Consider the following 27,896-nt stretch of genomic DNA (forward strand, 5'->3'; position numbering starts at 1 on the left):
GGCTGGCAACAGCCCAGGAGATATTAGCACCATCATCACGGTCATTGCCCCTGAGTCTCAAACCCAGTGTGAGTCGAAGCTAAGTCACCTATTAGCTGTCGATCTTCAAAAGGCCCGAAATCTCTGAGCCTCCATTCCCCACATCTAGAAAATGAGTTTAAGAAGAAAACGAATAAGCCTACCTACTTGCACAGTTTCAGTGAGGATTTGGGTGAGGATCCTAAGTAGGCACTAAGTAGGCCTCCTATTAGCACTGCTGTCTGGGGTCCCTCCGGCCGTTGTTGTGTTGAGTTACTTAGCCCTGCCCTTCCCGAGGTTTTCCGCAAGCCGCTGGTCCTGCACTTGGACCACAGAGCTTTCCTTTCCCATCAAGCTGGTCTGCTACTCATCGGAGTAAGTGTTGCTGCACCTGCCGTGATGTAGGAAACAGGTGACTTGGTGACAGGGACTTCTGTGCCTCCGCACAGTGGCAGGCTCTGTGTCCCTCCCTCAGGGGAGCTGCCGGCTGTGTTTAGGTAGAAGGAAGCAAATTGCTCACGTGCCAAGTCCTCTTCAAAACAAGCTTAATTGCCTGTGAATGACAAGAGTTAGTATCCAAAATGAAAACCTGCTCGTTTACGGTCCAAGCCTCCTATAGTCTTTGCCGACTGCGGCCTCGCCGTGCGGCTGGGCTCCACCTCGGCCCCGGTGCACAGAGACTGTTCTCCAGGGCAGCAGCAATAGGCCTTACAGGCCTTCTGCACCTTGCGCTTGGTCAGGAAAAGACTGCCCACTCCGTAACAAAAATCATATTCGTGCCATGCAAATCAGATATGAAATCTGAAGGAGAGCACCGTTTAGCAAGACGAAACCCCACGTGCCCGACTTCTGCTTGTTAAAACAAGTCTGAGCCGAAAAGCCAGAAGTTAATAAATAATTATACAGCTAGTCTTTTCAATAAGATGTTCACACCCACTTATTTGCCGCAAATAGGAGTTTGGAGACCATGTCAGAGAGGCGTTTTGCATCTCGGGGTGTTAGGGCGGAAGCTGTGGACAGCCGCCCAAGACCGTCTCGGCCAGTCGATGCACTTGAGCAAGACTCAGGTCAACTGACACAGAATCTGGGAATCTCAGATAAAGGTAGAACAGCTAGCTACTCCCTGGCAGAGAGAGAACCCTGAAAACAACAGGCCAGGCAGTCCCAGCCTCGAGGAGAAGGGTGCTCACCCCAGGTGCACATCTATGACGTTTCGGAGAGAGTTCTGGAGAGAACCTCTTTTGTTAACTGTACAGAGGTCCAGAACCTACTTCCGGGCCTCCACCCGCTTCCATGGCATTCTGAAGCAAAACGAACAGTCTGTGCTCCAGAGGGGGAACAAAGAAAGAACGCCCTGTGGAGGGACATCTCACCCATACCTGCTCACACTTGTCCCCCGCCGCCCCGGCCTGTGGGAGAATACCGCAAAGGAGGCCACTTTTCCTCTCCCCATCTCTTGCTTTAGTGCTCTCTCCTTCTCCTCCCTCTGCCTCCGCAGGTCCTCCCAGACTCCCCTGAAGACAGCAGGAGAGGGAGGAAGGAGGGGGGAAGAATGGGTGCAGCCCACCTGCCTGCTTCAGGCTGCAAATGCCTTCCTTCTCAGGGCGGTTTGCCTTTTAATTAAAAATTACACCCTGGAGTTGGCTTCCTCAGAGCTGGGGCGATTGGACAGCTCATTTGTCCGGCATTATCCTTGTCCCCAGGAATGACCACAGGGCTCCCTCCTAAAGCCTGACTAATGCGGAATGCGGTGGGCAGAAATGCACTGCCCTCCGTGGCCGGCCCACATGGGGACCAGCAGGGCCCGGTCCTCCTGTGGGCTTCCCTTGCCCAACCCCTTCTTGCCACCCCCAGTGCCCAAGTGTTTGCCGGCTCCCCAGCCCGCCTGCCCGAGCTTGCCAGCTTCCTACCTTCTGCGCAGTTCCCACTGGAGTACCCCCACCTTGGGCTCCGTCCCCAGCTAGCCGCATCCTGGCCTTCTGTGATTCAATCAGTTAACCTATGTTGATGTGCGGATGAATTGCTAACATCATCATTCCCTTTTCTACAACATATAAATATGAATCTCTAATGGTCTTTCTTCTGGAAAGGGGACTCAAGAGAAGGGGGAAGAGGGGGGCAGGGTCCTGTCGGTGGGACAGGGAACGTGTATGTGATGGGGAGTCCAGCACAGACCTTCCAGATCATGCTTTAGAGGCCCCCATGCAGGAGGCGGGACTGGTTTCCAAAAGTAAAGGGCAACGTTGCCCTAATACACGGTCCTCTCCTAAAGCCTCCTCGGGACCTGACCTGATGTTTGGGAAATGTAATGCAGTTTCCAAAGGAGCCAGAGTAAAGCTTGATCCTGAGATATGCTAGTCCTGTAGTATTGTGTGAATTTTATAGGTGTCGAGTGTTCTAGCCCAATCGACTAGAAGCTGAGTGAGGCAGACACAGAGCATGTCTGGGATCACCACTCCATCTTCAGTACACACCACAGAAATGACACATAGCCAGTGCTTAATAAGCATGCATTGAATGAATGAATGAACAAATGAATGAATGAACGAATGAATGAACAACGGAAGGAAGGGATGAACGCATTCCTAGGCCACCAGCTATGCCACATGAAGCTTTCGCGGACAGCCCCTATATTTACCTCTTCAGTTATGCTTGTCGCCATGGTACCCAGACTCTCTGAAAGAAGGTCTCTAGGGTCTCATCAACAAAACAGAGGTAATAAATCTTGCCTCACAATGAAACGAGAGCTTACAAGTGTCCTTGAAAAACAGCAATGGTTTATATTATTGCTTCCAGTATTAACTTATTGATCTGCCCAATAAAATCAGCTAAGGGGAGGCGATATGTGTGTACGGCCTTTTTTTCAATGGGAGGAAATTATTTCAGATGAAGGGGCCCCACCTGCCGGTCACCGGAGTTTGTGAACGTCATCAAGCCATCACGTGGCCCTTCCTGTCATTATTACAAGTGGGGGCTAAATAAGGTGCTTTGTTTGGTTTTGGTTTAAGGAGTCTCCAATCCTTCTGAGGATGAAACATTCTAGCAGCTCCTCGATTCACTTTCTGTGCTTGGTGCTATTGGCGTCTAGACCCTTTGCATACCATGTTCATGAGACGAGGTGGTATATTTCAAAGGGCACTTCTTCCTGGTCTTCATGATGACCAGGTCCTCCTCCCTGCCCTCCCATGCCCTGGTACCTCCCCCAGCTCCATCTGCTTCCTCATAACCAGCTGTCTGGCCCCGATGAGAGCCGAGAGCCAGAGTGTAGGAAATCGCTCACTTTTCCCGTCTCCCTGCCGAGAATCCCGGGCTCCACAGAGCATCAGCCAGGAGCATGGCCTTAGGCAGCCACTAGTGCTGTGCAGGCTTGAAAGCTCAAGCCGGCAGCCCAGTTACAGTTGGTCCTGGGGACCCTGGTCTCAATGAAAGGCCAGGCACAGCTGCTCATAGCTAGAGGGTCGTATGTGCCTCCTCCAGGCCAGGGCAGAGCTGACAAAGAACCGGGTCTTCGAGGTGAAAGCCACGCTTGGAGCACCAGCAGCTTCGGCCACCACTCCCCGACACAGGCCCAGAGGGGACACGGCAGGCCACCTCCTCGGGTACCACGGCCACCAGCTGCCATGTGGCCTGTGCTATTTACAGGAGCATTCGGGTATCTCCACGCAGACGCACACACTGCACCCAAGCGAGACACGCTCACTGATATTCCTACACCCACTCACACTCACTCTCAGATTCCCTGCCCACGAGCCTGCCCCTGCTCCTTGCCACTCCCGGGACTGGATGCCGGAAGTCTTCTCCTTCCAGCTCTTCAAGGGCAGCAGGTACGTGAAGCACCAAGCTGCTGACCCAGCAGGTGCACGGGGAGCTCCTGACCCAGCAGGTGCACGGGGAGCTCCGGGCCGACACCCATGATCTTTTTCATCCTGACTTAGCACTTCCATTCATGATACATGTAAGACAGAATGTAATCTTCCCGCTTCAAATACTCGCTGAAATATTTTTCAGGTCTGCTTCTGAGCTGAAAAGCAAGGCAAGGGTAAACTTTATGAGAATAGATCTGCTACTCGGATTTATATAGATACATAGCAGTTCTATGATCTGAGGGAGCGGCAAGAAGCTTGGTGGTGAAGGGAAAGGCAAACTGCTGTGGAGAAGGTGTGCTTCTGTAAGCTGGGATGCAGGTGGCCGGGTAATGCGGATCAGACCAGGAGAGAGAACTGGGTTTGCAACACGTGGTTTCAATGGGGTTTTAAATTCTTATTCCCCAGATTGCTATTTATTGCAAAGTATCAACCCAAGGTTGGGGCTTGCTTTCATTTTTATAGTGACAGCCTTATGTGATGCCACTGAACCTTCTGTCAATCTAAAAGTATCCGGCCAAGCCCACAACTTTCCTCTGAACTGAAAAGTGCTTTCGGTATGAAAGTCACCGTCTCTGCCCCTGGAAAGGTGCCAGGCTGAAAAGACTGGGTCCTTCCCCACTTCGATGTATTTATTAGTGTCTTATGTGCCATTTGGTAATTTATTCTTGAAGATCCCACTCCGGGAGCCACATGGCCATTATAACCTGGCACATTAGAGAACACATAATGGTCTAATAGTCTGAGAGATTTTCTGTCCAAAATGCTTGTAGTATTGAAGGCTATTCTCAACCACACAACCACAGTGTTTGAAAAATTGACGTTTCCAGTACAGCATCTGCAAGACTTGCTGTTTGCTTATGAACTGTTGTGGGAATAGTATGTAAATGGGCAAGGCCTGTCCATTTTGGATAGGATTTCTTTAGCTCTTTCCTAATACTAGATTTCAATAAAGCAAGGGAGGAGGCGTCGTTGTGAATTATACCTCTGGATGCTTTTTTAACCTCCATGGATGACGCGAGTGCTATCATTCGGGTACAGAAAAAAAGAAGAACAAGAAGAACCCTGCAGTCATTTATGCCAACAGCACACACACAACTGTGTCCCTCCCAGCTTCAGATCCTTCCTGTTATTCAGTATGCATCCATCCACACCGCGGCTGACCCTCTGGCCAGTGGAGTGCGTCTGTGCTCATCAGCCCTCAGCAATGTTGATCCCTGAACCCAGTCCCTGAACTCATCCAAAATACCTTTGTCAAATGAAAACTGAAAGATCTTCAGTATTACAAAAGCAACGTATGCTCACCATAACATGTCCAAAAATTAGAGAAAACCTAAGGGGAAAAAAGAAAGCAACCCTAACCCCATGTAGTTAGAGGTGGGATTTCTGACTCACTGCTGCAAAGCTTCTTGGATGCTCTTTACATGCACACACACACACACACACACACACACACACACACACACACTATTTTTTAACAGAAATGGGTTCGTGTGGATGTGCTGTGTCAGCAATTTTCGCCCCTGAATACGCATCGCAAACATCTTTGCATTTCTCCATCGCGCCCTGCTTCACGGTGACCTAACATCCATTCCGGAGGCTGCGCTGTGATTTACTGAAGTATTTATCCTACAGAACAGCGATACTCTTCCTGCGGCCGAATTTTTGCTGTATTTCTTATTTCCTTCTAGAAAGAATTCCTAGAAGAGGAAATTTGAGGGTCAGAGTGTGTGCATGTTTTTAAGGCTCTGCATACGAATATTTCCTCAGTTCCAAGAAGCACATTTTTATGTGTTTTCACATTTCTGAAATCAGGCTAATGTTTTAAATCGATGTCAATGTTTAAGATGGCAGTGGATTTTTTCTTTCGTCAAGCTGTTATGAAATGGAAGGTGCTTTGTACAATTAGCGTCATCATGGAATTAAGCTGTCCAGTAGGTGAAGTTGCCTCCCAGAAAACAGATGTACCGTGAGTGGTCTTCCTGCCAACAGAGGGGCTGGTGTCTTCCCCAACCCCTCCTCTCTCACCTTTGCCAGGGGATGAGCACTGTTATTTCTTGTTCCTCACGTCAGCACATTTCTATATTTACGACTCACTAATAATCAGCTACCATGATCATATCTTGTAATAACTGGAATAATTTTGGCATGACTTCCCATGCAAAAAATTGTGAAATTGTATTTATAAAAATATAAAGGAATTTTAATGACAGAGCATACTTTTTATAGAGCTTTGAGGTTAATATAATTTAGTTAAATTAAATTTAATCTTAAAATTAAATCTTAAATTCCTCAAAAATTCTATTTTATTGAAAATATCAAACAAACCTAACGCCTTGGTTGGCCAGTATGCATAATGTCTCCAATGCAGTGGGAGTTTCGCCCTAACCTGTAACACCAGTGCCTGAACATTCTTACTAATTCCAGCTGCGTTTCCACATTCTTCAGGGATGATGTAATCGTGTTGACACCATAATTCATTGCCTGCAAGAATGATTGCAAATTTACAAATCCTAGATTGTGGCAATAGTGCCGAGCATGACTCAGCAAGGAGCACAGATTGACAGAAATAAGTTGTACTTCATTTCAACATTGCTGATCCCTGAACATGAATAGAGAAGAATCCATTCCACGTGAATGGAATGGAAATTACTGGGGATAAAGGAGTTTAGAAATTGCTTATTGAAAGTCAGTTTATTGCCACTAGCCTAACAGGCATTTTGTTTGAGCTAATACGGACTGAGAAACCACTTTGTCATGACAGGGAACGCATTGCACTCAAAGCATGACTCAGGTCACAGAGCAGAAGAGTAGACTAAGACGTTCCTATCACGTCTCAGTGACTGAAGCACTAAATCTGACATGTCGCTCCAAAAGGAGAACTTGGAGCCACCCACTGTACGTTTTTGATGGATTTGAGAAATAGCAAAAATGGGAAGCTCCCTTTCAGAGAGCACCACACTAAACTTTATAACGTTAGAAAATTAGACACTAAATGGGAAGATTTAACTGTAAATGCAAGAATTTTATCAAATCGCCAATATTTGTAGGGAAAAAAAATAAAACCAGGGGGTCATCAGGGTCTTTCCTGTCCACAGACTGCTCGTTAGCTTCTTTAGTTAGTGGGTTTATTACCAACATGAACCTTATTTTAATTCTTTTTTTTTAAGATTTTATTTATTCACTTGAGAGAGAGAGAGAGAGAGACAGAGCACAAGCAGGGGGAGCAGCAGAGAGAGAAGCAGACTTCCCGATGAGCTGGGAGCCTGATGGGGGCTTGATCCCAGGACCTGAGATCATGACCTGAGCTGAAGGCAGACACTTAACCATCTGAGCCACCCAGGTGCCCAACCTTATTTTAATTCTTGAGACTAACTTAACATTCCCCTTCAGCAAAGTAAAGTGTATTTTTCAAAGTTGATAGGAGCAAAAATCCTTTTTAAAAAATCCACTGTTTCAACTGCCATACCGAAAGCCACAGGTGCAGAGTTGCAGCTAATCCGACTCCTGGTCGCCTGTTGCCACTTTGTAAATTATTTACCCCCAGGATGTGAAACTCGGAACATGAGCCTACCTGGCTGTGAGCCCTCGAGGACCCCTGGTTCCTGTTCGCATCCCCTAGAACCTGGCCATAAATACTGATTATGGGGGACCCACTTCTCAGTAAAGAAGCTCAGTGGGCAACGGCTCCTGCCACAAACGAGCAGCAATCTTGAAAAAGAGGTACATGATCATATGACAACAAATGGCAATTAGTGGCCTTTTCCCTCAAATCCCATTGTAAATCTTGTCACTGTGACAAAGCCTGTTTCACGCTATGTAGTGTATTCTTGGTCTGCACTAAAGTAAAGGTCTGAGAGAGCTGCTTGGGGACATAAATCAGTATTCAGGTCAAAGAGTCTTCAAGCCAACGGAGCTGGTAAGAAGCAACTTTATCATTTAGTCGATCTTCCTGCCTTCAATGAAAATAAAAATAATAAACCTATGCCAGACCATCCCAATAGAAGCATCTATTCCTTTTAAAAAAAAAAAATCAGAGGAGATTATACTTTTCTGCTGGAAAGCCAGCCTAGTAGATGCAACTGTGCACTCAACATTTTTCAGAAGTATGTTGCTGCTGATTTGAAAGAGGAAGGGCCAGGTTTTCTGTAGCAATAAAGGGGAAAGTGTGGCCATCCGCACAGTTTTGTGGCTTGTTTGGAATAAGCATCTCACTGCTTAGACACAGAGCCTTTTGATGAAGAAATGTCACTGTGACTCACGTAATTTTCAGGGAACGATACACACCATGATACCTTTCCCGACAGAAAAGCCTTTCTGAACATGCAGTCATAGAAATGTATGATTACGGGTCATGTAAACGGGGCGGGGGGGGAACATCCTGATACATTTTGTTATCTTCATTTGGGATCTTAACTAACTGGAACTGGCTGATGCTGCCGGGGTCACTGAGACAGGAAACCATAACAAGCTTAGTTTGTAGGATGGTCCTATTTTCATCTCACTTAATCCAGTTTCCCCTCCAAGCCTGGAAGTGTCACCAGGGCTGGGGAATTTGGCCAGACTTCCTGGAGGGAGCAAACCACTCCCACCTCTGGGACAGGTCTGACCCCTGTCATAGCACTGATGGTATAGTGTACGTGTCCAAGGAGCTCTCCGTTTCCTTCTTGGCTCCCTTGAATCACGAACATACTCAGGGCCAAGTGCTGGAGATAGCAGCACTCGGGACACATGGGTGGGCATTACCACGTCCCCACCCTCAAGAAACCTGGGTCTGGAGGTGGATGATGGATAAGGACACACCAAGCACAGGTGATGGGAATGAGCTTAGGGTTAGGGACGGGCTGGTGAGCATGCCGAAAGAGCAGCGAGCCCAGGCTTGGAGTCAGGGAAGTCTGCCCAAAGCGAACTCCTAGTTGAGATTCAAAGTACCACTGTTGTGGGTTAGCTGGGCATAGGAGGACCACCAGGGACACTCACGAGGAGAGGCGGTGGCTTCGCAGAGACCCAGCCTCCCAGAGGCCTGCTGGCCCCTTCCTCTGTGCCCTGTCCAACCCCGCACTGCCCCATCAGCGCAGCCTCTCAGCAAACGCTCATGGAATGGACGAGTGAGGAGTCTGCCGCTCCTCCACAGGATCGCAGCAAAGCTTCCTTTATGAGCTATTAGTCTTTTGAAAATTTGATTCTAGACACAGAACTAGAATTTCAAATAATAAGGTGTTAGATCATTATAATTATCCCTAAAAATACTCACTAAATGCCCATTATGCCTGGCATAATCCCAAATGTTGAGCAATTTTTTAAAATACAGAATAATATTATGTTTCAACATGAGTGAGAATGGCAGAAGAAACGCGGTGCCTTTTCACCGTAAAGATGATCCATCTGCTCTCCTAGGGCCCCGTGGCTCTAACACTCTCCGGCACCAAACTGCAGGGGAGCAAAGGGGGGCACCACAAAGTGAACCGTTTACACTCCTCTGTTCATCGTTATTTGGCTTAATGAGCGTCTCTTGTGCTTTGGGACAAAAAGGTGCTGGTAAAGAGGCAGCAATGCAGATGACATTTCATTTCTGTCCCCTGCAATCTGCTGCTATCTTAGCAGCTCTGAGACCCGGAGTCCAGGTACTCGCTCTTTAGCTGCACTTAATTAGCTTCTTTCTACTTCTTTTGCAAAAGCAATAAAATCAGGAGGAAAAAAACTTAGACGGGAGAGAGGCCTGTAAGTCTGGGTTTTATTTTACACTTGAGTCAGACACTGCAAGGTGTGTGTTGCCGGGAAATAACATTTCCTGGGTTGCCGAAGGCACTGGGCTGGGGCTGCCGCTCCCTCCCCACCCCCAACCCAAGGCGGGTGTTATCTTCCAAAAACACTCGTCCCAAGGGGTCTTCGCACTGCCTTGACCGAAGGTGGGGCCCGGCTCTCTCAGCCTTGTGGGCTTTCACCTTTGTCTGCTATGCAGGGCACAGATGCCTGTCAGGGGGGATAACGTGGGAAATGCTCCCGCCGCGAGCAGGCACCCAAGCTGCGAACTTTCTGGAACAAGTGTTGAGAACATAGACGCTGGTAAGAAGCGTCTAAGCGTTAAGTGGCTTAGCTCCATGGAGACTGGTGTGTGGATGAACATCCAGGCCCTTCTCTGTCTCTTCTCTCCAGCTTAGAGCTGGAATCGTCATGACAATTTAGGCCAGAGGTCCTGGGGCCGAGAGTGGCTGAGGTCCAGCAGAACTTTAAATAGGGGGTGGCTGGCCTCCAAACTCCAAATGCCACACACCCGCAATCACTGTGCGTGGTGATGTCATGCACGTGGGGAGGGCCAGAGATGGTTTTGAGGTTTGTTTCAGCTTCTGTCATGAGTGTGTGCTTGACTTCAAGGATGAAATTCAGGTCCCGGTTCTAACTTTCAAAATGAAAACTTTTTTTTTTTTTTAATTCAGGTTAATTGACATATAACATTATGTTAGTTTCAGGGGTACAGCATAATTCCCTATTTATGCAAAAAAAAAATTTTCCTACTGATGAGGACTTGGAAGATCTACTACTGTATTAATACCTCTAGACTCTGTGCTGTACATCACATCCGCATGGCTCCTTGATTTTATACCTGGAAGCTTGTGCCTAAAATGAATTGTTTGGTGCTTTGTTGTCAGTGGCCCGTCACTCACCGGGATCCATCTAAACTTGGCAAATGAAAGTCTTCTTGCTCAAATTGTGCAGGTCTAAGGCTTCTCAACACAGGGCTCCGGCTTGATCCTTCACAAGTAAAAGCAAATATCCTTCACCCAAGCCCCGTGACTGGCTGACTTACAAGACGGCAACAATACCGGGTCAAACCGACAGGACTAGAATTGCAGATTTCTGTGACTTTGTATTTATTCAGTTTATCCTGTGGTTATCACTTAAACGGATGGTGTCACAGACATCAGAAACGTTTTTTTGTGCCCAAGTCGGATCCACAGTCTATGTCATGATTAATGGCCAGGACACTATCTACCCAGGATACACAATCTGACAAAGTGAGCAGGCAGGTAAATCAGGCGCCCGTGACACCCAGGGAAGTTAGCGATAACTCAGGCCAGTACTGATTTTCGGGTTTTCTTTCAACAAATAACTCACAGTGTGTGACAGGGAAATTCTCACTGCAGACACACCTCATTTTCTTTAATTTGACTGATTTTCTGTGTCTTATGGGTCTTTCATCCATCACACTGCAGAGCCAGTCTTCCAAGGCTAAAAATAAAGAGCATCCCTTATTAGAAAAAAAAAATATGAATTTCTTTCCGTGCACGCTCTTCATTTTCTTATTTTCTCTGTGCCCCCCACCTCACCTTGCCCTGCTTACTTATATCCTGGTGAAGGAGTTCTTCCTTTTGTTCTGTTGTTCCTAAACTGAGCATCTACATCATCCAAGTAGCCCTCAAGACTAGAGAGTTCCTCTCAGACTTCCCTGTCTGGCATGGTAGCCACCAGCCATGTGCAGCAGCTGAGAACCTGGAAGGCAGCTGGTCCATGTTGAGATGTGCCGTGATTGTAGAATACCCACCAAATTCCAAAGAATTCATGGGGGGAGAAAAAGTAAAATAACAACACTTGTTGGAACTCCTGGTGGCTCAGTCGGTTAAGCATCTGCCTTCGGCTCAGGTCATGATCGCAGGGTCCTGGGATCGAGTCCCGCATCAGGCTCCCTGCTTGGCAGGGAGTCTGCTCCCCCACCCTCGTGCACCATCTCTCTCAAATAAATAAAAAAATCTTAAAAAAAGAAAAAGCACTTGTATCGATTCCATGTTGAAAATACTATTTGGGATATATTGGGTTAAATATTTATGTCACCTGTTTCTTTTTTTACTTTTTTAATGTGGCTACTAACACATTTTAAAATTACTCCTCTTTCTAATGGACAGTGCTGTTTCAGACTGTGTCCTTTTGCCAGTGGTTTCAGAATCAGAGACAAAAATGCTGCAGAATTACTCTAAGAGAGTCGATTCCCGCTGGGTTTTATTGGTAATGCATTCCCAGTATCAAAAATTGATTTCCTAAATGAGTGTTTTTTTCCCACCACCCCATGGCTGACTCTCTAAATAGCTGTGTTGTGGGTGCTAGAGGCTTCCCAGCTCCTCATCGCCCCCAGTCTGGCTCTGTCTGGCTGCTGGTTGCGCCTACACACTGCAGCCCCTCCTCCTGCCCTGGCCACCCACCCAGAATCCTGCAGCCTCCCACAAAGCCGCCCCTCCAGCCCTCACCCTCACTCTCATCGCAGTCCCCGGCCCTGCCTGGGACCACCTCCCCTACCTCTCAGCAACTCCCACCCAGTGGTGCTGAGTAAAGAGCCATCCTTCCCCGGGAACGCCCAGTGCTTGCATGCACTGCCCAAACACTTGGCATTAGCACTATTTGGGGGCCTATCATTTGGACCAAACTCAACCCGACCTCAGTTTACCCTCTACTTCCTCCTGGCGACCTAGCATGACTGCCCAGGGTAGTGGGTGCTCATACCCTGTGCTCCCCCAGAACCTTGCCCACCACCATGATGAGGACGCAGTGAATGTAAACTCAAGGAGGTCAAAACAATGACCATTGTGTTTACCATCTGCACTGCCTAGCACAGCACCTGCACATTCTCCATAAATACCTCTCGAGTGGAGGGAGGGCCGGCAGAGGAAGCGAGGATAAGAGGGAGGGTGAACAGTGACTCTCGGGAGCCTGGCCATTACATCTTCTCCACCTTTGTGTGGGCACGGGCTGCCCGGCACACGGTGTGCGTGCTCAGTACATTTTCATGGAGAGAACGAGCTAGGGCAGTGCTTCTAACGTTCTGTGTGCGCTCAAGTCGCCGGGCGTGGTGCTAAAATGCGGATTCTGAGTCAGCCCTCAGGGCAGGGCCTGAGAGGCCGCTCTTCTAACAGGCTGCAGGTCCTGCTGCTGCTGCTGGTCCGGCAGGGAACCAGAGGGTGGCGCTGTTCCATCCGCTGGGTCCTCAGCACGGCTGGGCCTCCCTCAACTCCCGTGTCATCTCCTAATGACAGCGACTGTTCCAGGTCTGCGCGAACCCCCCTGCCCCTTGACTCCAGAAGGTTCATAGCTGGCACTGCACAGAGGGGTCTCCTCCAGACACCCTTCTCGCCGGCATGTTGCTGTCCCGGGATTTCCGACTTTCCGCAAGCCTGGAAAGCCAGCCCTCTTCCGTTCCTCCACAATCCTCTGCAGTGTTTGGGTCTCCCGGGCCTTGACATTCTCCAGGGCTTTCCTCCCACCGCTGCCCCCTCTCTCGATAGCAGCTCATTCTTTCTTTTCATTGTCTTTTTCTGTTTTCAAATCCAAATCCGATCCCTCCGCGGTGAAGCCTTCTGCCCTCCGCCATCCCTGTGACCTTAGCTTCTGAAGTTGCCCGCAAACGGCATCCTTGCGCCAGAAGTGTGGGCTCGAAGGTCACGTAAGAACTCCCCCTCGTCGAAATGTGTCGGTCTCCTCCGTCCAGGCCCCTGGGCCGACCTCCTCACTCTCGCGGCCGGGTTCTCCTGACACTGCGCCACCCCTCTGTTTCTCAGAAGTGTAGACTTCTAGCTCCTTCTGCTCGTTAATTCTGCTGCGCACGGGACAGCGGCCCTGCTAGGCCCCGGCAGCAGAAATAGGGCTAAGGTGTCCTGCCGTCCTGGGGCGCACAGCCTGGTGAGAAAGATGTGCAGAGGAGTGGATAATAATGACACGCTGCCCTAGGCTCTGTGCGACCAGGATGCGTGCGCCCAAGCGCTGTGGGGACGGGGAGAGGCCCTCCGCCCACACTGGGAGGCGCGGGCTCAGCCTCCGGGAAAATGTGAGGTCTGCAGGTGAGGACGTCGGGCTGATGACGGGGTGTGGTCTGAGTAGAGGCCGCAGGGGAAGAGGAGAGGTGGCTCTGGAGAGGCGTGGCCACCTGGGCAGCAGGGACTGTTCTAGAAGCGGCATGGGGGCTCCCTCCTCCTTGGTCCCGACTCTTGCCCACTCAGTCAGCTCTGAATTTCTGCCCTTTGATCCCAGTGCTCTTTTTCTCCAACAGCTAGGAGCTCTTTCTCCAACAGCTAGGAGGGAGGCCGGGCCTGGGCGGGGTGGGGAGCGGTTTTGAGACGCTGTGGGCAAGCAGGTGGGAGATTAGGCCTGACGCTGGAGCCACTGCCCGAAGAGGGGATGGAGCTCGAAGGGCGGGAAAGCAAATGCCTTCCCACAGACCCAAGCCCACCACAACCCACCCGAAGTCTCCGAGTTTCTGCAGACTTGCTCCCTGCGGACGATTCGGCACAGGATTGTAGATTGTATGATACTCTTCTCCCGCTCTCTTATGTCACCTGTAAGCCCCAGAGCTGGGTACCTGGCATGCACAGAGCAAACATTGGTCACCTGTGTTCCAGACACTGGATCCTGGGGAAATGAGATGAACAGGACACACATCCTCTCAATGTAGAGGAGGCGATAAGCAAGAACATTTTCTCATACAGAGGCAGACATTTCATAGAGGTAGGTATAAGGAAAAGAAAAAAAAAAACAGTGCTTAAGAGAAAAATACCTGGACTTTTGGCTGAGACTGCAAGGAGAGGGGCAGGAACAGGTAAACTCCCCCAGGCACCCCTGAAGCTGCCTAATGCCCGATGGAGGCTTGATATATTGTAATTGATCAGTTGTTTACTCATTTAAGCTGCAAAATCTCCAAAGACAAAGTCTCTGAAATGTACCAGCAAGGATGCCACCAACTTGGTGAGCTCCTTTCCAAAACTGACCCCGCCCAGGCTTGCCTGGGGTCAGGCCCAGGTGTTCAAGGGAAGCATTCAGTCTCCCTGCTACACTAAGAGAGCAGAAGGATGCCCACAGGCGCAGGGGACAAACTGGGCTCAAACTGCCATATGGCTTGGATTTCACGTTTTGACTGGCAGAGTGTAATCATTTTTACAAAGTCTAGTGCCTTGCTACAGATTGTAAATGATAAGGTCACGAGGATTAGACACCAGTTAAAAATGTGAGAAGACATATGCTGTGCATTTTACTAATGAACGGCCGTATTCAAGCATGTTCACTAATGAATGGCAATATCTGAATGGGTCCACTAATGAATGGCAATATTTGAAAGTGGTGTTGAATTTGATACTCTGTGACCAGTGCTCCATTTCTGGAAGGAGCCAAATGCTCCGTAGGGCCTGGGAAATGCTGGTTTTACGGCAAAATTGAGCTGGCCTCTCAAGATGCTAAAGGGAATTTTCAGATAGAAAAATTTGCCCGCCAAGAAGTTTGTTTAGATGACTGTGGATGGTGTGAACATTGTAAATACAAGAGTCGCAGCTTATGGCCAAATCCTACTTTAACCTTTGGAAACGGGAAGCCGGGAAGTAAAGGCCAGAGCCGGAGATGCTGGGTGGGGGTGAGGACCTGCACCAGAGGAATTGTTCTTTAAAAGGGTTAAAGCAAAGAGAGGAAGCGGAGGGATTCAGGAGAGCATCGCTGCCGTAAATCACACCCTGCTGCGTGTAAGGGATGCCTGGCGAGCCACGCAGAGGGCCGATTCTGCTCGGGACACAGCCCTGGCGACAGAGCCTGATGCTCCCTTCAGTGTCTAAAGCCACCAAGTGAAAATTCACGTAAAGCCCTCTCCCGGCAAGTGAGCCAAATTCAGGCAGGGCGAACAAGGAGAAGATGGGCTCCGTGCACCTTGTCTCAGAGCCTGGGTCCGAGAAGCAGGAAAATGGCAGGTGGGGACTGACCACAGTCAAATGGACAAGACTCCAAAGTGACTCGGAGTTAGTGAGTTGGCCAGCAGCCTGTCTCTGTGGTGGTGCAGTGTGGATAAAGGGGGTCCTAGCAAAAATGCTGTGTTTATTTGAGATTCTTTCCATGCCATTGTTTGATGGAGGTCGTCAGTGGGAACACAGTGAGCTGGGGAGGGGGGAGCGGGCCTTCACACACCTTGCCCCCGGGCATGGACCGCCCGCCACATCCTCCAGAGGGCAGGTGTGCAAATGTATACTCCACGTGCCCTTCGACCCAGCTATTTCATTTCTAGAAATTTATCCTATGGATTTCCTTTCCCATGTGCAAACTGACCTGTGGAGGACATTCCCTGCAGCTTTGTTTCTAATGGCAAAATATTGGAAAAGACCTACATGGCCATCCTCAGGGGGCCTGGTTAGATGCAGTAAACCACATCTATCAACTAGGATACTGGGCAGCTGCTTAGGTAGGACGAATGGCCTGTTCAGCAGGCTGGCTGTAAATGTAGCGAATGAAGAAGCAAGAAGCAAAGCAGAAGGCAGAATGCAATATCTTAGATGCCATTTTTATCTTAAAATATAATGCATAAAAAATTTCTGGAAAGATACAAACAGGTGACAGTGATATCTCCCAGAAGCAATGTAGGGGACCAAGGAGGAAGGGAGACTTATGTTTCACCATATACATTTTGCACCTTTCAAGTTTGTGCTGTGTGCATGTATTATCCACTCAAAAAATACAGAAACTACTTTTTAAAACTCATGACTATGTGAGTTATCTCTCAGTAAAGCTATTAAAGAAAGGTAAAATGAATGGCCAATAAGCATTTTTAGGTTTAAAAAAAACTATAAACATTTTGAAGTAAGAAGGAAGTTTAAATATCTTTGTCTATAGTTCTATGTCGGACAGGTCACTGTCCAGGACCACGCTTACTGTCTGGAGCATTATTAGGGACCCCTCTTGACCTGAGGTTTGGAGGTCAGCCCTGTCGAAGGTCAGCTAGCAGACATGGTCTCTTCATTGTGCGAGCTCATCATCTCTAGTGGGTCCCTGGTTCTGAGACAGATGGTAAAAAAAATTTCCCACTAGATCGTACTTACAGTGGATGTATAAATTAAGGCACCTCACGCTGGAAGATTGAATGAATACATACAGTACTTGATGAGATCGCAATGATGTAAGAAAAGGGAATTTTCAGAGCTCCTGTGAATGAAAATGAAACCAAGGAAAGTAAGGTCCTTTCATGGTAGCAACTCTAAAACAAAAATAATTTGGGGGATGGGAGGGGTCAATGTCACAGTATTTTGTGAGAATCTAGATGGCACTGTTCAACCATCCTTGATGATTCGTATAGAATTTGAAAAATACAGGGGTGCCTGAGTGGCTCAGATGGTTAAGCGTCTGCCTTAGGCTCAGGTCATGACCCGGGTCCTGGGATCGAGGCCCACATCAGGCTCCCTGCTCAATGGGAAGCCTGTTTCTCCCTCTACCTCCCCCCCCCCCCCCGCCCTGCTTGTGCTCTCTCACTCACTTTCTCTCTCAAATAAATAAATAAAATCTTTTTAAAAATTAAGAAAAATACAAAGGAATTCAGCTTCCTTAAAATTGTTTCTTTTTAGCCACTTGGAGGTTGCATGTAAAAGATTGTCTTAGTCTGTTTACATTTAGAGCATGGCATAGTTTAAGATTGCTTCCCTGAAATTCTGTGATTTTAAGATGCTGTGTACTGGAAAGGAAATAACCTGACTTTCTTCTTCTCAAGATTGTGTTTTAGTGCATTATAATCTAACACCCCTTCCGTTGTGTTGCATTGTCTTGTCAGAATAGTTTTGCATGTATCAGTGGCTGGTCACCCATGGGAAGCCTTACTCTTTGGATACTTTATATTTAACACACCGGGGCTGGATCGTATATATCACTGCTGCCATCTTCTGGAAAGTCTTACACCTGAAAGAAAACGATTTCATCTGCTCCCAAAGAAGCACAGATGTGTGCCTCAGGCTTTGATGTTTCCCTTGACTATAGTAAGGGGTCCTGAGACACGATTTGATTCTCTCCCGTTCTTTTAACCCAGAACTTCAGAGCTATGGAAAAAAATAAACGGCACATAATAAAATGACTTTCTAATAGATGCTGTCATGACAGAAAACAGGCAGGAAGAAACGTCGGCTTTCATGTACAGATCATTCAACTTTAAGGATCAAACCCTTATTTTAAGGGTCATTACTTGTGGTACCAACTGGCTCTCAACTGTATTGATCAGCAGACGCTGAATGTTCTGCATTGGAAGCTGTTCATTTGATTCCTTTTCATGTTTCCAAAGAGAAAATACACATACATTTCCTTTTGAGTGTCTCCATGATGGGCATATGGGAAATCGAAGTCAAACATCAATCAAATGACTTCTCTACTGACAGGATATTGAATGATAAACATGACGGGCAATCCATATAGCTCCATGGTAATACAGGATGGTCTAGGGGACTGACAAAGAAGGTACCTCTGCACGTATACAAGCAAAATGAGGCCAGCATCCCTCTCCCTACAGCAGTTAGGAAGGTCGACAAGCCTGGCATTTCCCAGGAGTTCCCGGTTTCATGCAGAACTTTCACCTAACAACAGTTATCAGCAAAATAGTGGGAATCGCTTTAATTAACAAGGGGCTTCACTGTCATCCTACTTTTCTATAGAATTTTGTTGCCTATAAAGCATCATAACCCTATGAGAAAACCATTTATTGTGTTTACTGTGGCCAGAAACTGTGTTAAATATTCATTACCTTATTATTCCTTCTTTACAAAAAAAATAAAGGAAAGAGATATTAGGATCACGCAGGATAATGAATAGTAGAGAAAGACCTCTGTCTCCAGGTCTGTCTGACTTCAGAATTTTTTCTTTTAAACATTAAACAATTTTTTCTTTTAAACGTTAAAGATTTTTAAAACAATAGATACTTACTATGTGATTTCATGTATTACAATGTGTGATTCTTTTATGTATGGTCCAGGTCCAAGATTTTATCCATCCTTAAGGTGAATAGTCAACATATATTAATTGCAAGGCAAAAAATATGACTTGAATGGTAAGAATGGTTTTACTATTACTTCTTACAAAAAAAGTTTGTCGTATGGGAAATTCCCACTTAGTAAACAGTTGTTTTAGGCACCTAGGATGAGCTAGTTACTACAGTTAAGTGAAAACTTTGGCACAAACCTCCCAGGCAGCTAATCCAAAGAGAAAAATGAGTTGGATTAGCATATTCATTGTCAATAAAGGGACACGGTCCCACTATTGGGAGTGATAACCTTGTTCCTGGTGTTGACTTCTTTTTTCTTTAATTTATTTATGTTCAATTAATTAACATATAGTGTATTATTAGTTTCAGAGATAGAGTTCAGTGACTCGTCACTGGTGTTGACTTCTAAGAGCAATTGTCCTATGAGTACTTGGGCTCGAAGACACACACAGAAAGAGATTCGAGCTACCATTTTGCAAATAACATAGAAAATTCAAGTCCTTGTTTTTTTCTATCAATCCATTTGCAAAAGAATTAACTGACCTAGTAAAGTTTTTCTATAGCAGCTGAGCTATGTCAGCCACCCAAAAGAGAGGCAGAACCAGTAGGAGATAGATGTAGATATAGAAATATGCTCAGCTATCCTCTTAGACCTATAGATACAGAGATAAACCTGTCCATTTGTCAGCCTGGCTATATCTCTGGCCCTAACTCCACAAGCAGTTCTCTGAGAAGGGCAGGCTGGCACAGCCGGAAGCTGTTGTCCCCAGACAGACCCTGTACTTCTTGGGAAAACCTCAGTTCTGCTCTTAAAACCTTTCAACAGCTTGGATCAGACACACCCAGATTATCTAGGATCATCTCTCCTCCTTAAAGCAAACTGAGTATAGATGTTATAGGCCTACAAAATACCTTCACAGAAACACCCAGACTAGCGTTTGATCGAATAATTGACAACTATGGTCTAGCCAAGTTGACATGGAAAGCTAAAATCATAGGAGCTAAGTTAATACAGTCCATATATCTTGCTTTCTAGTCAAATCTAATATAAGGGATAGAGTTTAGAGAGCCAACATTTTAAGTATGTAAGATGTTTATAATTTTTTAAAGTCTTTCTTTTTAAAGATTTTACTTATTTATGTATTTATTTGAGAGAGAGCGAGCACAAGCAGTGGGGGATGCGGTAGAGGCAGAGGGAGAAGCAGGCTCCCCGCTGAGCAAGGAGCCCAATGCCGGCCTCGATCCCAGGACCCTGGGATCATAACCTGAGAAGGAGGCAGATGCTTAATCAACTGAGCCACCCAGGTGTCCCTTAAAAGTCTTTAATTTTTTTTTTTAATTTAGAGTTAACTACAGAAATTGGTGGCATTTATCAGATCTATCTCAAGAGAAAACAATCCAGGAAAAGTATACTGCATAAATGTTTGGTAGTCCCTTCCATTCAATTAGTATTTACTCCTGAGGTCACTTTAGCAAATGTGAGACCCCGGTTAGTTCATAGCAAGTCCCAGGTAAATTGCAGCCTTCTGCATTATGGGTTAGAACAAGACCCATGTGCCCCAGATGAGAGACAGGCAAGGTCAGCACCCCGAATGTGAAAATGTGGGAGCCGGATCTATCTTCTCAAGCTCTTTCTCTGGAAATATCTGTGCCACTGACAGTTTGAAAATTGGCCCAAAACCTTACCTCAAGGAGTTTTGTGTATGCCTAAGCCAGAGTTCCCCAACCTTACTCTGTCCGCCCTGCCCCTAGCAACTCAGTAAGTGTTTCATGGTGCTCCTAAACCAGAGGAAATGTAGTTTTGTTTATCAAATACTTAGGTCCAAACAGTTTTGTTTATTAAATACTCAGGTCCAAGTAAGATAAATAAGAATTAATGTCTTAGCAACACAATAGTCATTTGAAAAGATAGTTCACATACATTGAAAGAAAAAATATTTTTATTTCATTCCTAAATAACTACATCTCCTGTTCCAGACAGATGCTCACGTGGTAGTTGTTTTTCTATCACAGTAACCAAAAACCCAGCTCTGCAAAGTTATGTCATCAGAAGAAGAGAAGCACAATCCGCAGTAACACCATGAACCGCCTTGAGTTAGTAATTCACACAGTGAACAACAGTATCACTGTGTCTTCTTCAAAAATTTAAAATATCCCATTACACCCCCATGAGCTTGTTGAGCACTCCAGAGTGCCTCAGTGCACAGTTTGGGAACTAAAGGGCCTAAGCACTTGTACAAGCACCTGGTTGAATTCTGAATAACATAGTTAAAAACCTGAACATTTTGGGGGCACCTGCTTGGCTCAGGCGGTTAAGCATCTGACTCTTGATTTCGGCTCAGGTCATGATCTCGGCTTCATGAGATCGAGCCCCGCCAGGGGCTCACGCACTGCGCATGGAGCCTGCTTAAGATTCTTTCTCTCCTCTCTCGCTCTCCTTCTATCTCTCCCCCACTTTAAAACAAAACAAAACACCTGAACATTTTCAAGATCAGACCTCCTAGATATTTCCCCATTTTGTATGAGAAAGATGCAAGTTATTTAACTAGGAAGCCCACTGCATGATATCTCTACGTTTAAGTTACACTCTCTGAACGGAAGCAAATGAACAAGTACACTAATATGAAATTATCACCAGCGGATTCTTGCAGCTTTTGCTTGCCTCTTGCCATGCTGAAACGGGGAGGCCTTCATCTTCGTGTGCACTTCCTTTCCTGTATGTTTTTAGTCCATTCTTTGTAGTCCCAGTGTGAAAGGGATTTAATGTCTTTGTGTCAGGAAAGACCTATTTATTTTGACAAACTGATCAACCTCCAGGGTGTTCGTCTACCATGAAACTGATTTTATATCTCATCCACTAGCTAATAAGTTGTGGAGTGTCTTCCCTGTCACGCCGAGAGATCAGGATTGCTTCTGTGGAAGGCCCTGGCATGAAATCACACAGTGAGCGCCTCTCAATGATTGAACCGTCCGGGCTCAATCGAACGTAGCATGTGAGAGCAAAGCAATGGCTCTGGGGCAAACCCAAAGATGAGTGGACACATTAATTTGAAAAAAAAAATTGTTTTTCATCTTAAGAGGAGGCCCTAAGATCCACTTCATTCTCTGTTCACTGGATTAGCTTTCAGCTCAGGGAAAATAAAAAATGCCAGAAATTAAAACCCAGTGGTGTTGGCAGGTTGTGTAAAGACAACCTGACACACCCGTCTCCCACCAACCTGAATCTTTAAATAAAGTTTATGTCCCACAAAATGAGGACCAGTCTCTTTGCTGTGAGAAGAAATAAGACTACAACACTCTGAAAATAATGCCTAGAAGGTAGATTGCCTCATATCTATAGAGACCTTTTCCTTAACAAATCCTTGCCTTTCTTGTTTAATATGCTCGGTGATTAAGACAGTTTTCAGATGAGCTGTTGAAACAAGAAATTGGACACAGGGAAGGAGGGAGTTCTGTTTCTGTGGTGAAGACAGCATGAAGGAAAACGGCCTCAGATGGGCTGTTCTTTTGGAGGCAAGGAAGGGTGGTGATGTATTGGGGGATAAAGCTGGACTTTTCTGTACCCTGTTTGTCTGGGGGTTTGTTTATCAGTTCAAACCAGTCTTATCTGAAGCAAAACTGCGCTGACCTCCTGGCTCGTGCAATAGAATATTCATTTGAGAACTTCAAGCCTCTGCAACTTTTCTGAGTCTTCTGGATTCTCGCTGCCATTACTCTATCCATTATAGATGGCTGTGTAAGAAACACCCCAAAACTTAGTGATTTAAAACAACAACAGTCTTGTTCCTGTTTTGCTGCAATTCCTGTTTTTTTCCGACAAGGCCGTAATTGGGGCAGGGTCCTATAAAGACAGCTTGTCTCTGTTCCACCTGGGATCAGCTGGGGCAACTAATCCAGGGGCTGGAAGAGCCCCTGGAAATACGGCTCAGAAGCCCGGCAGGCAGGTTGGTGCCGGCTGCCTGCTGGTAGCTCGGGAACACTAGCAGCAGCGGAAGCTGCCCGTTTCCTCAGGCCTGGGCCCAGAACGCAGCATACCATCACCTCCACCATGGGCTATTGGCCAAGTAGTGAACGCATGCTTATTTAAGCAGAAAAGACCTAGAACCTGCCTCTCCATGGGAAGAGTACCAGCTCATTCTGGGCCAATGCTGGAAAGCCACCCCCCACTGCCTGCACTCCGTACTCCCTGATCCTCTCTGCCAGAGCATCTTCTCCAAATACAGTTTCTACTGTGAGACGTGTTCCTCCCCAGGGAGTTAGAGAATGTTTCTGGAAGGGAACCTGTTTTCTGGTAAAGCAACTCCTTCCTCAGCTGTGAAACAGGATGGGAGGGGAGGAAATAGTCCCTGGCTGTTATCTGCTTGATGTTCAGAACATGTCGTGTGTCAGCTGACATGGACTAGCTCACCCACCGCGTGCACGGATCCGACGGGATAGTTATTGTTGTTACCCTCGCTTCTCAAAGGGCACAGGGCTGAGGCACAGGTGCCAGGGTGGCTTCCCGGGGAGTGTCAGTGGGCAGATGACGGAATGATGGCTTCAATCCCATGTGTCCGACTGCAGGGCCCACACCCTTAGCCACACCCTCTGGAGCATGGCTGGTGGCGATGGTTCTAGAGGGGCCTCCAGATTCCCGACGGTGGGAGGACAGCTTCCTTTTCCAGCACTCGCTTTGTAGCTTCCTTCCCTGAAGGTGGAGGGTGGAGAGCAGTGAGTTGCTCCCCAGGTCTCTTCCATTCTGTGGTGTGTGAATGATGAAAGGGGCACCATCCCCAGGTGAGCAGATCCACTCCAGGCCAGGTATCAGCTACCTGTGCCTGCCATAACAAAGTACCACAGACTGGGGGGCTCCAACAACAACAATTATTTTCTCACACTCCCACAAGCTAAAATCCCAGGAACAAGGTGTCAGCAGGGTTGGTTCCACTGAAGCCTCTCTCCTGACTTGCAGATGGCTGCCTTCTTGCTGTGTCCCGCCATGGTCATCTCTCAGTCCGCGTTTGTCTGTGTCCTAATCTCTTCTTTATAAAGACACCCGTCACGCAGGATTGGGGCCGACTCTCTTGACTTCATTTTACCATACTTACCTCTTCAAAGACCCTATTTCCAAATGCAATCACGTCCTGAGGTACTGGGGGTCAGTCTTCACCATATAAATTCACAGGGGACACAATTTATTTCTTCTTTCCGTAATAGGCTTTCAATGCAAAACTAAGTCTACTAACATGAACTTATAAATCCTCTGTGTATGGAAACAGATCTTGGATGTGAAATTCTTGAATAAAGTTGATTTCCTCATATCCTAACACCAGTACCACTCAACGACAAATATTTATTTACATTCTTGTCTCTTCTGCCAGACTGGAAACATCATAAAGATAGGAAATAAGACTCATGCATCTTTGAAACCCTGCTATAGGGCTTGGAACATTATTTAGTAAAGAGCGAACAATACCATCAAAATATAACTATTTCTCTTTGCAAAAAGTAATTTGGCACTGAAGCCACCACACAAGTCAGAGGAATGACTGTAGTGAGCGTGGAAAAGGAAAAACATGTTAGGTCCAAATGCAGCCAACAAACCCATCCCTAACACGTGTGTGTTTTTCTGCAGTTTGTCTTCTGCCGGGACTGTAAGGAAGCGTACCATGAAGGTGAATGCGGCACCCTATTTGAAGCCTCAGGAGCAGTTACTCAGGTAGAGTGCCCTCTTCCTTCTACAAAATAGGGCTCGGGATATGGGTGAGAGACAGAAGCTTTTTCCTGAAGGTCAAGAGGGTCCCAATCTAAAAAAAACAAAAAAACAAAAAACAAAACAAAACCAAAAACCCAAAACCAGACTAGTGTCCTATAGCCACGGGGAATGGGACTCTGGCTCTCCTACCCTCACGACCCTCCCAGAACCACCCACCTGTAGATGGCCATTGGGATATGCCCCAGGGGTATATGGAATAGGGGAAAGGAACACAGCATGATCAGAGGAGTCTTTAGAGGAAAGAAAAAACAATTTAACAATTTCTGAATCACATCAATCAATATGAACCCCACATTTATAGTTGTTTCAAAAGTGCCTTGTTTAAAATCAGTGGTGAAACTATCTCCATGAATGATGTGCATAGAAGTATTATATGATGCAAGGATATTATTGTTTCTAAGCAATATCATGAAGTATGCTAAATTGTATTTCAGTCTTGATTAGGTAAAGAACGTGTTTACTGAGCCTTAATCTCTAATGTACTATATCAAACTTAGGGGAATGCAAATACATTTTCTTTTATTTATTAATTATGATCAGCCAAACCTTAGAGGAAAGGAATAAAAATTTCAGCACAGTTGATGAATTTGCTCACTATTTTTCTACTTATAGAGATGTTAACAAGGTTTTAAACATCAAATCTACCCAGATAAATCTTTTAGTTACTTTATTGACAGGAATCTCATAAATAGACATAGAAATTTCAGAACACTTTAATTTTACAGTACAGAATTTAAAATATCTGAATGTTCTGACATCAGAGCATAAAGAAGTATATCTTTGTAAGGTATTCTGTGGGCTTATTTACTAATGTTAACACAACCACATAAACATAACTAGTGAATTCAGGTCTTCTCATCGGCTTCTAAAATGTTGGCCATGAGCATATTGCCATTTCTGCAACAGAAGCAGCAAATACTCTTTCTGGTGATTTTATTTTAGCCCAGGGGCATTCAAGTACGAGCTCACTGCATACTGATGTCAGGAATAATATTATCCCTGAGGCACCCCTGCCTCAGCACCGCTGTAGCCCAGAAGAGCTAGACTAAACCAAGACGCCAAGAAATGGAGTTGGTCTAGCAACTTAGATCCGTATGCTCTTATGACCACAAACATGGACAAAGGCTTCCATTCAAGAAGAACTAACCAACCATGGTGTTAAAGACTGAGGTAACCCCCCAGAATTTTTTAAAGCCATTCAAACCTTAATGTTCAACTCAGGAAAGTGGGAGAAAGGTTAGAGCTGGCCTTAAGCATAGATGACCAGGACCCAGGGGCCTGTATCTGCAAGGACCACCAATTAGCAAACATCAAATCAGTCATTTGTATCCACCAGACATTCTGCTGGAAAACTGCAGATAAGTATTTTTTTTAAAGATTTATTTATTTATTTATTTTAGAGAAAGAGTGAGCAGGGGCAGGGGCAGAGGGAGAGAGAGAATCTCAAGCAGACTCCTCACTGAGCACAGAGCCTGACACAGGGTTCGATCCCATGACCATGAGATCATGACCTGAGCCAAAATCAGGAGTCAAACACTTAACCCACTGCACCACCCAAGCGCCCCTGCAGATAAATATATTTTTCTTCAGAGTCACATAAAGGAGTCACAGGGGAGACTTAAAGGAAAATATCTAACAATGTTGATATGCTAAAACGAAGCTTAGGAAATCTATAGCTTTGTGTAATGCTTCCCCAGAAAAGTCATGGAAGGTAGATCAGAGTTTGTCAAAAGGATAGTGGGTTAAGGATGATAAAGAGCATCCCAGCAGAAAGTACTGCATGGACAAAGATACAGAGGCAAATATCTTATCTGGTGCACAGATATTTAATAGATGTTTGTTGAGCGATCGTTACATCTATAAAGAAAAAGACATTATTTCATTCATGCATCAAATATGTGTTAAACACCTATAATCCATTAGGCTTTGTTCTAGGCTCTGGGGATAAAGTACCTGCCCTCACAGACTTTATATTACTTTATTAGTTGCCACAAGGGCTGCACAATCAGTATGATAGGAATCCAGAAAAAGAATAGTTAATTCAGGACAGTTATCCCAGAAAGAATTCAGGAAGAGGTGGTCCTCAATAAGACCTCCCTGAAACGACGCTCCTTCCTTCCTCGCTCAAGCTGCTGGACCAACCTCATACCCCTCTTATTTGAAACAAAACAAATTGACCAGTCGAGCTGGAAGAGTCTGTCTATCCACTGTTGCCTGAGAACAGAAGGCAACTTCTTGGGGTTTTGCTGCCCTTTTCCCCTGTGTCTCTGATTTATTAGGGTCCTACAGGAAAAAGAATCCAACTCAAATGTGCACATGATGAGATTTTAACGAAAAGGTCACGGAGGACCTACAGTGGTGGGGAAGAGTCGCAAGAACCCAAACAACATGGAGGGCCTCCGAGGGCCGCGTCAGTGGGGAGCCATGACCGCCCAAGGCCTGAAGGGACAAAAGAAGGAAATGGTGTCACACAGGGAATAACCCTGGGGGCTGGAGCCATGGACGTGGGGCCTCTTGACAGCCAGTATAACCACAGAGGGTCCAGCATTGCCAGAAATGGGCCCCAAGCAGGAAGGGAATGAAGATGGACATCTCCACTTCTCTCTCCCACCCTCTGATCTCTTGCTGATGTCTCCACATCCAACCAAAAGCGAACCCTGAGGGGTCCTTGCAACACAGCCTGAGGGAGTCAGCCTTCCAGGTACAGGCCAGAGGAGGGGAAAGAATACAGAATAACCAGTGAATTCTCTATGATCTGATTTACCAAGTCTCCAAAGCCTCCTGATTTCAATCATAGCTACTCTTGGACATGGAAAGGGAGGAACCACATGAACTATTTCATCAAACTAAAAGACCCAGTTCCATTCAGTAAGAGAAAGGACTTTTATTTTAGTAGGATCAATTTGTTGTCTGTTCCCTCTATTTCTCTCAAAAAGCAGATGACCTCTGCAATTCCACTGATATGAAATCTTTGAAAGGAGGACACTCTACACATCCGACAATAAAATCTAATTGCGGGCCCCCTCTTGGAACTGAAGGCTTTGGATGCAGCCTCGTGTCTGGATTTTGTTCACACTAACAAAGTACCCTCATTAACCCTCTTCACATGTCCTTTCAATTCAGTTCACCTGTAAGGTCTCTCCTTCCGGTGTTTGTGCCTGCTCTCCACTGTTCTCCCTTGAAAGCTGAGTGGTTTCTAGTCTTTGATATTACATTATCCAGTCAAGCAAGCCCATGTCTCCTGGGGCCCAGTCAGGCTTTTTTTCATCAGTTAGGCTGCTTGACCCTAAACTTAATGCATTTTTTGATTAATGCAATATTTTTCTTTAAAAAAAGCAAACTCAAAAATTGGTTTTAAATTGGTTTTAATATATTGAGCAAGCTTTAGGTTGAAACTGCTGGGAGTTTGGGAAATCGGTGACAGAAGATCAATCCATCACAGGCTAATGAGAGTCCAGTCCCATTTGCTTCCCCTTGTTCTTGTCTGCTTGTTCTCCTCCCCATGCTCTGTCTC

The 27,896-nt window shown here is 46.2% G+C and overlaps 1 protein-coding gene across 1 annotated transcript in view; it reads left to right on the forward strand.

Moving 5' to 3' along the window:
• The window catches only part of PRKN (parkin RBR E3 ubiquitin protein ligase), a 1,305,872-nt gene that overhangs the window by 1,243,132 nt on the left and 34,844 nt on the right, over nucleotides 1-27,896 (forward strand). Inside the window, 1 exon segment of the mRNA XM_027603377.2 lies at nucleotides 24,242-24,325. Within this exon segment, the coding sequence (XP_027459178.2) occupies nucleotides 24,242-24,325 (84 nt within the window).

Source organism: Zalophus californianus, chromosome 7 (genome assembly GCF_009762305.2).
Source record: "Zalophus californianus isolate mZalCal1 chromosome 7, mZalCal1.pri.v2, whole genome shotgun sequence".
In the NCBI taxonomy this organism is placed as follows: Eukaryota; Metazoa; Chordata; class Mammalia; order Carnivora; family Otariidae; genus Zalophus; species Zalophus californianus.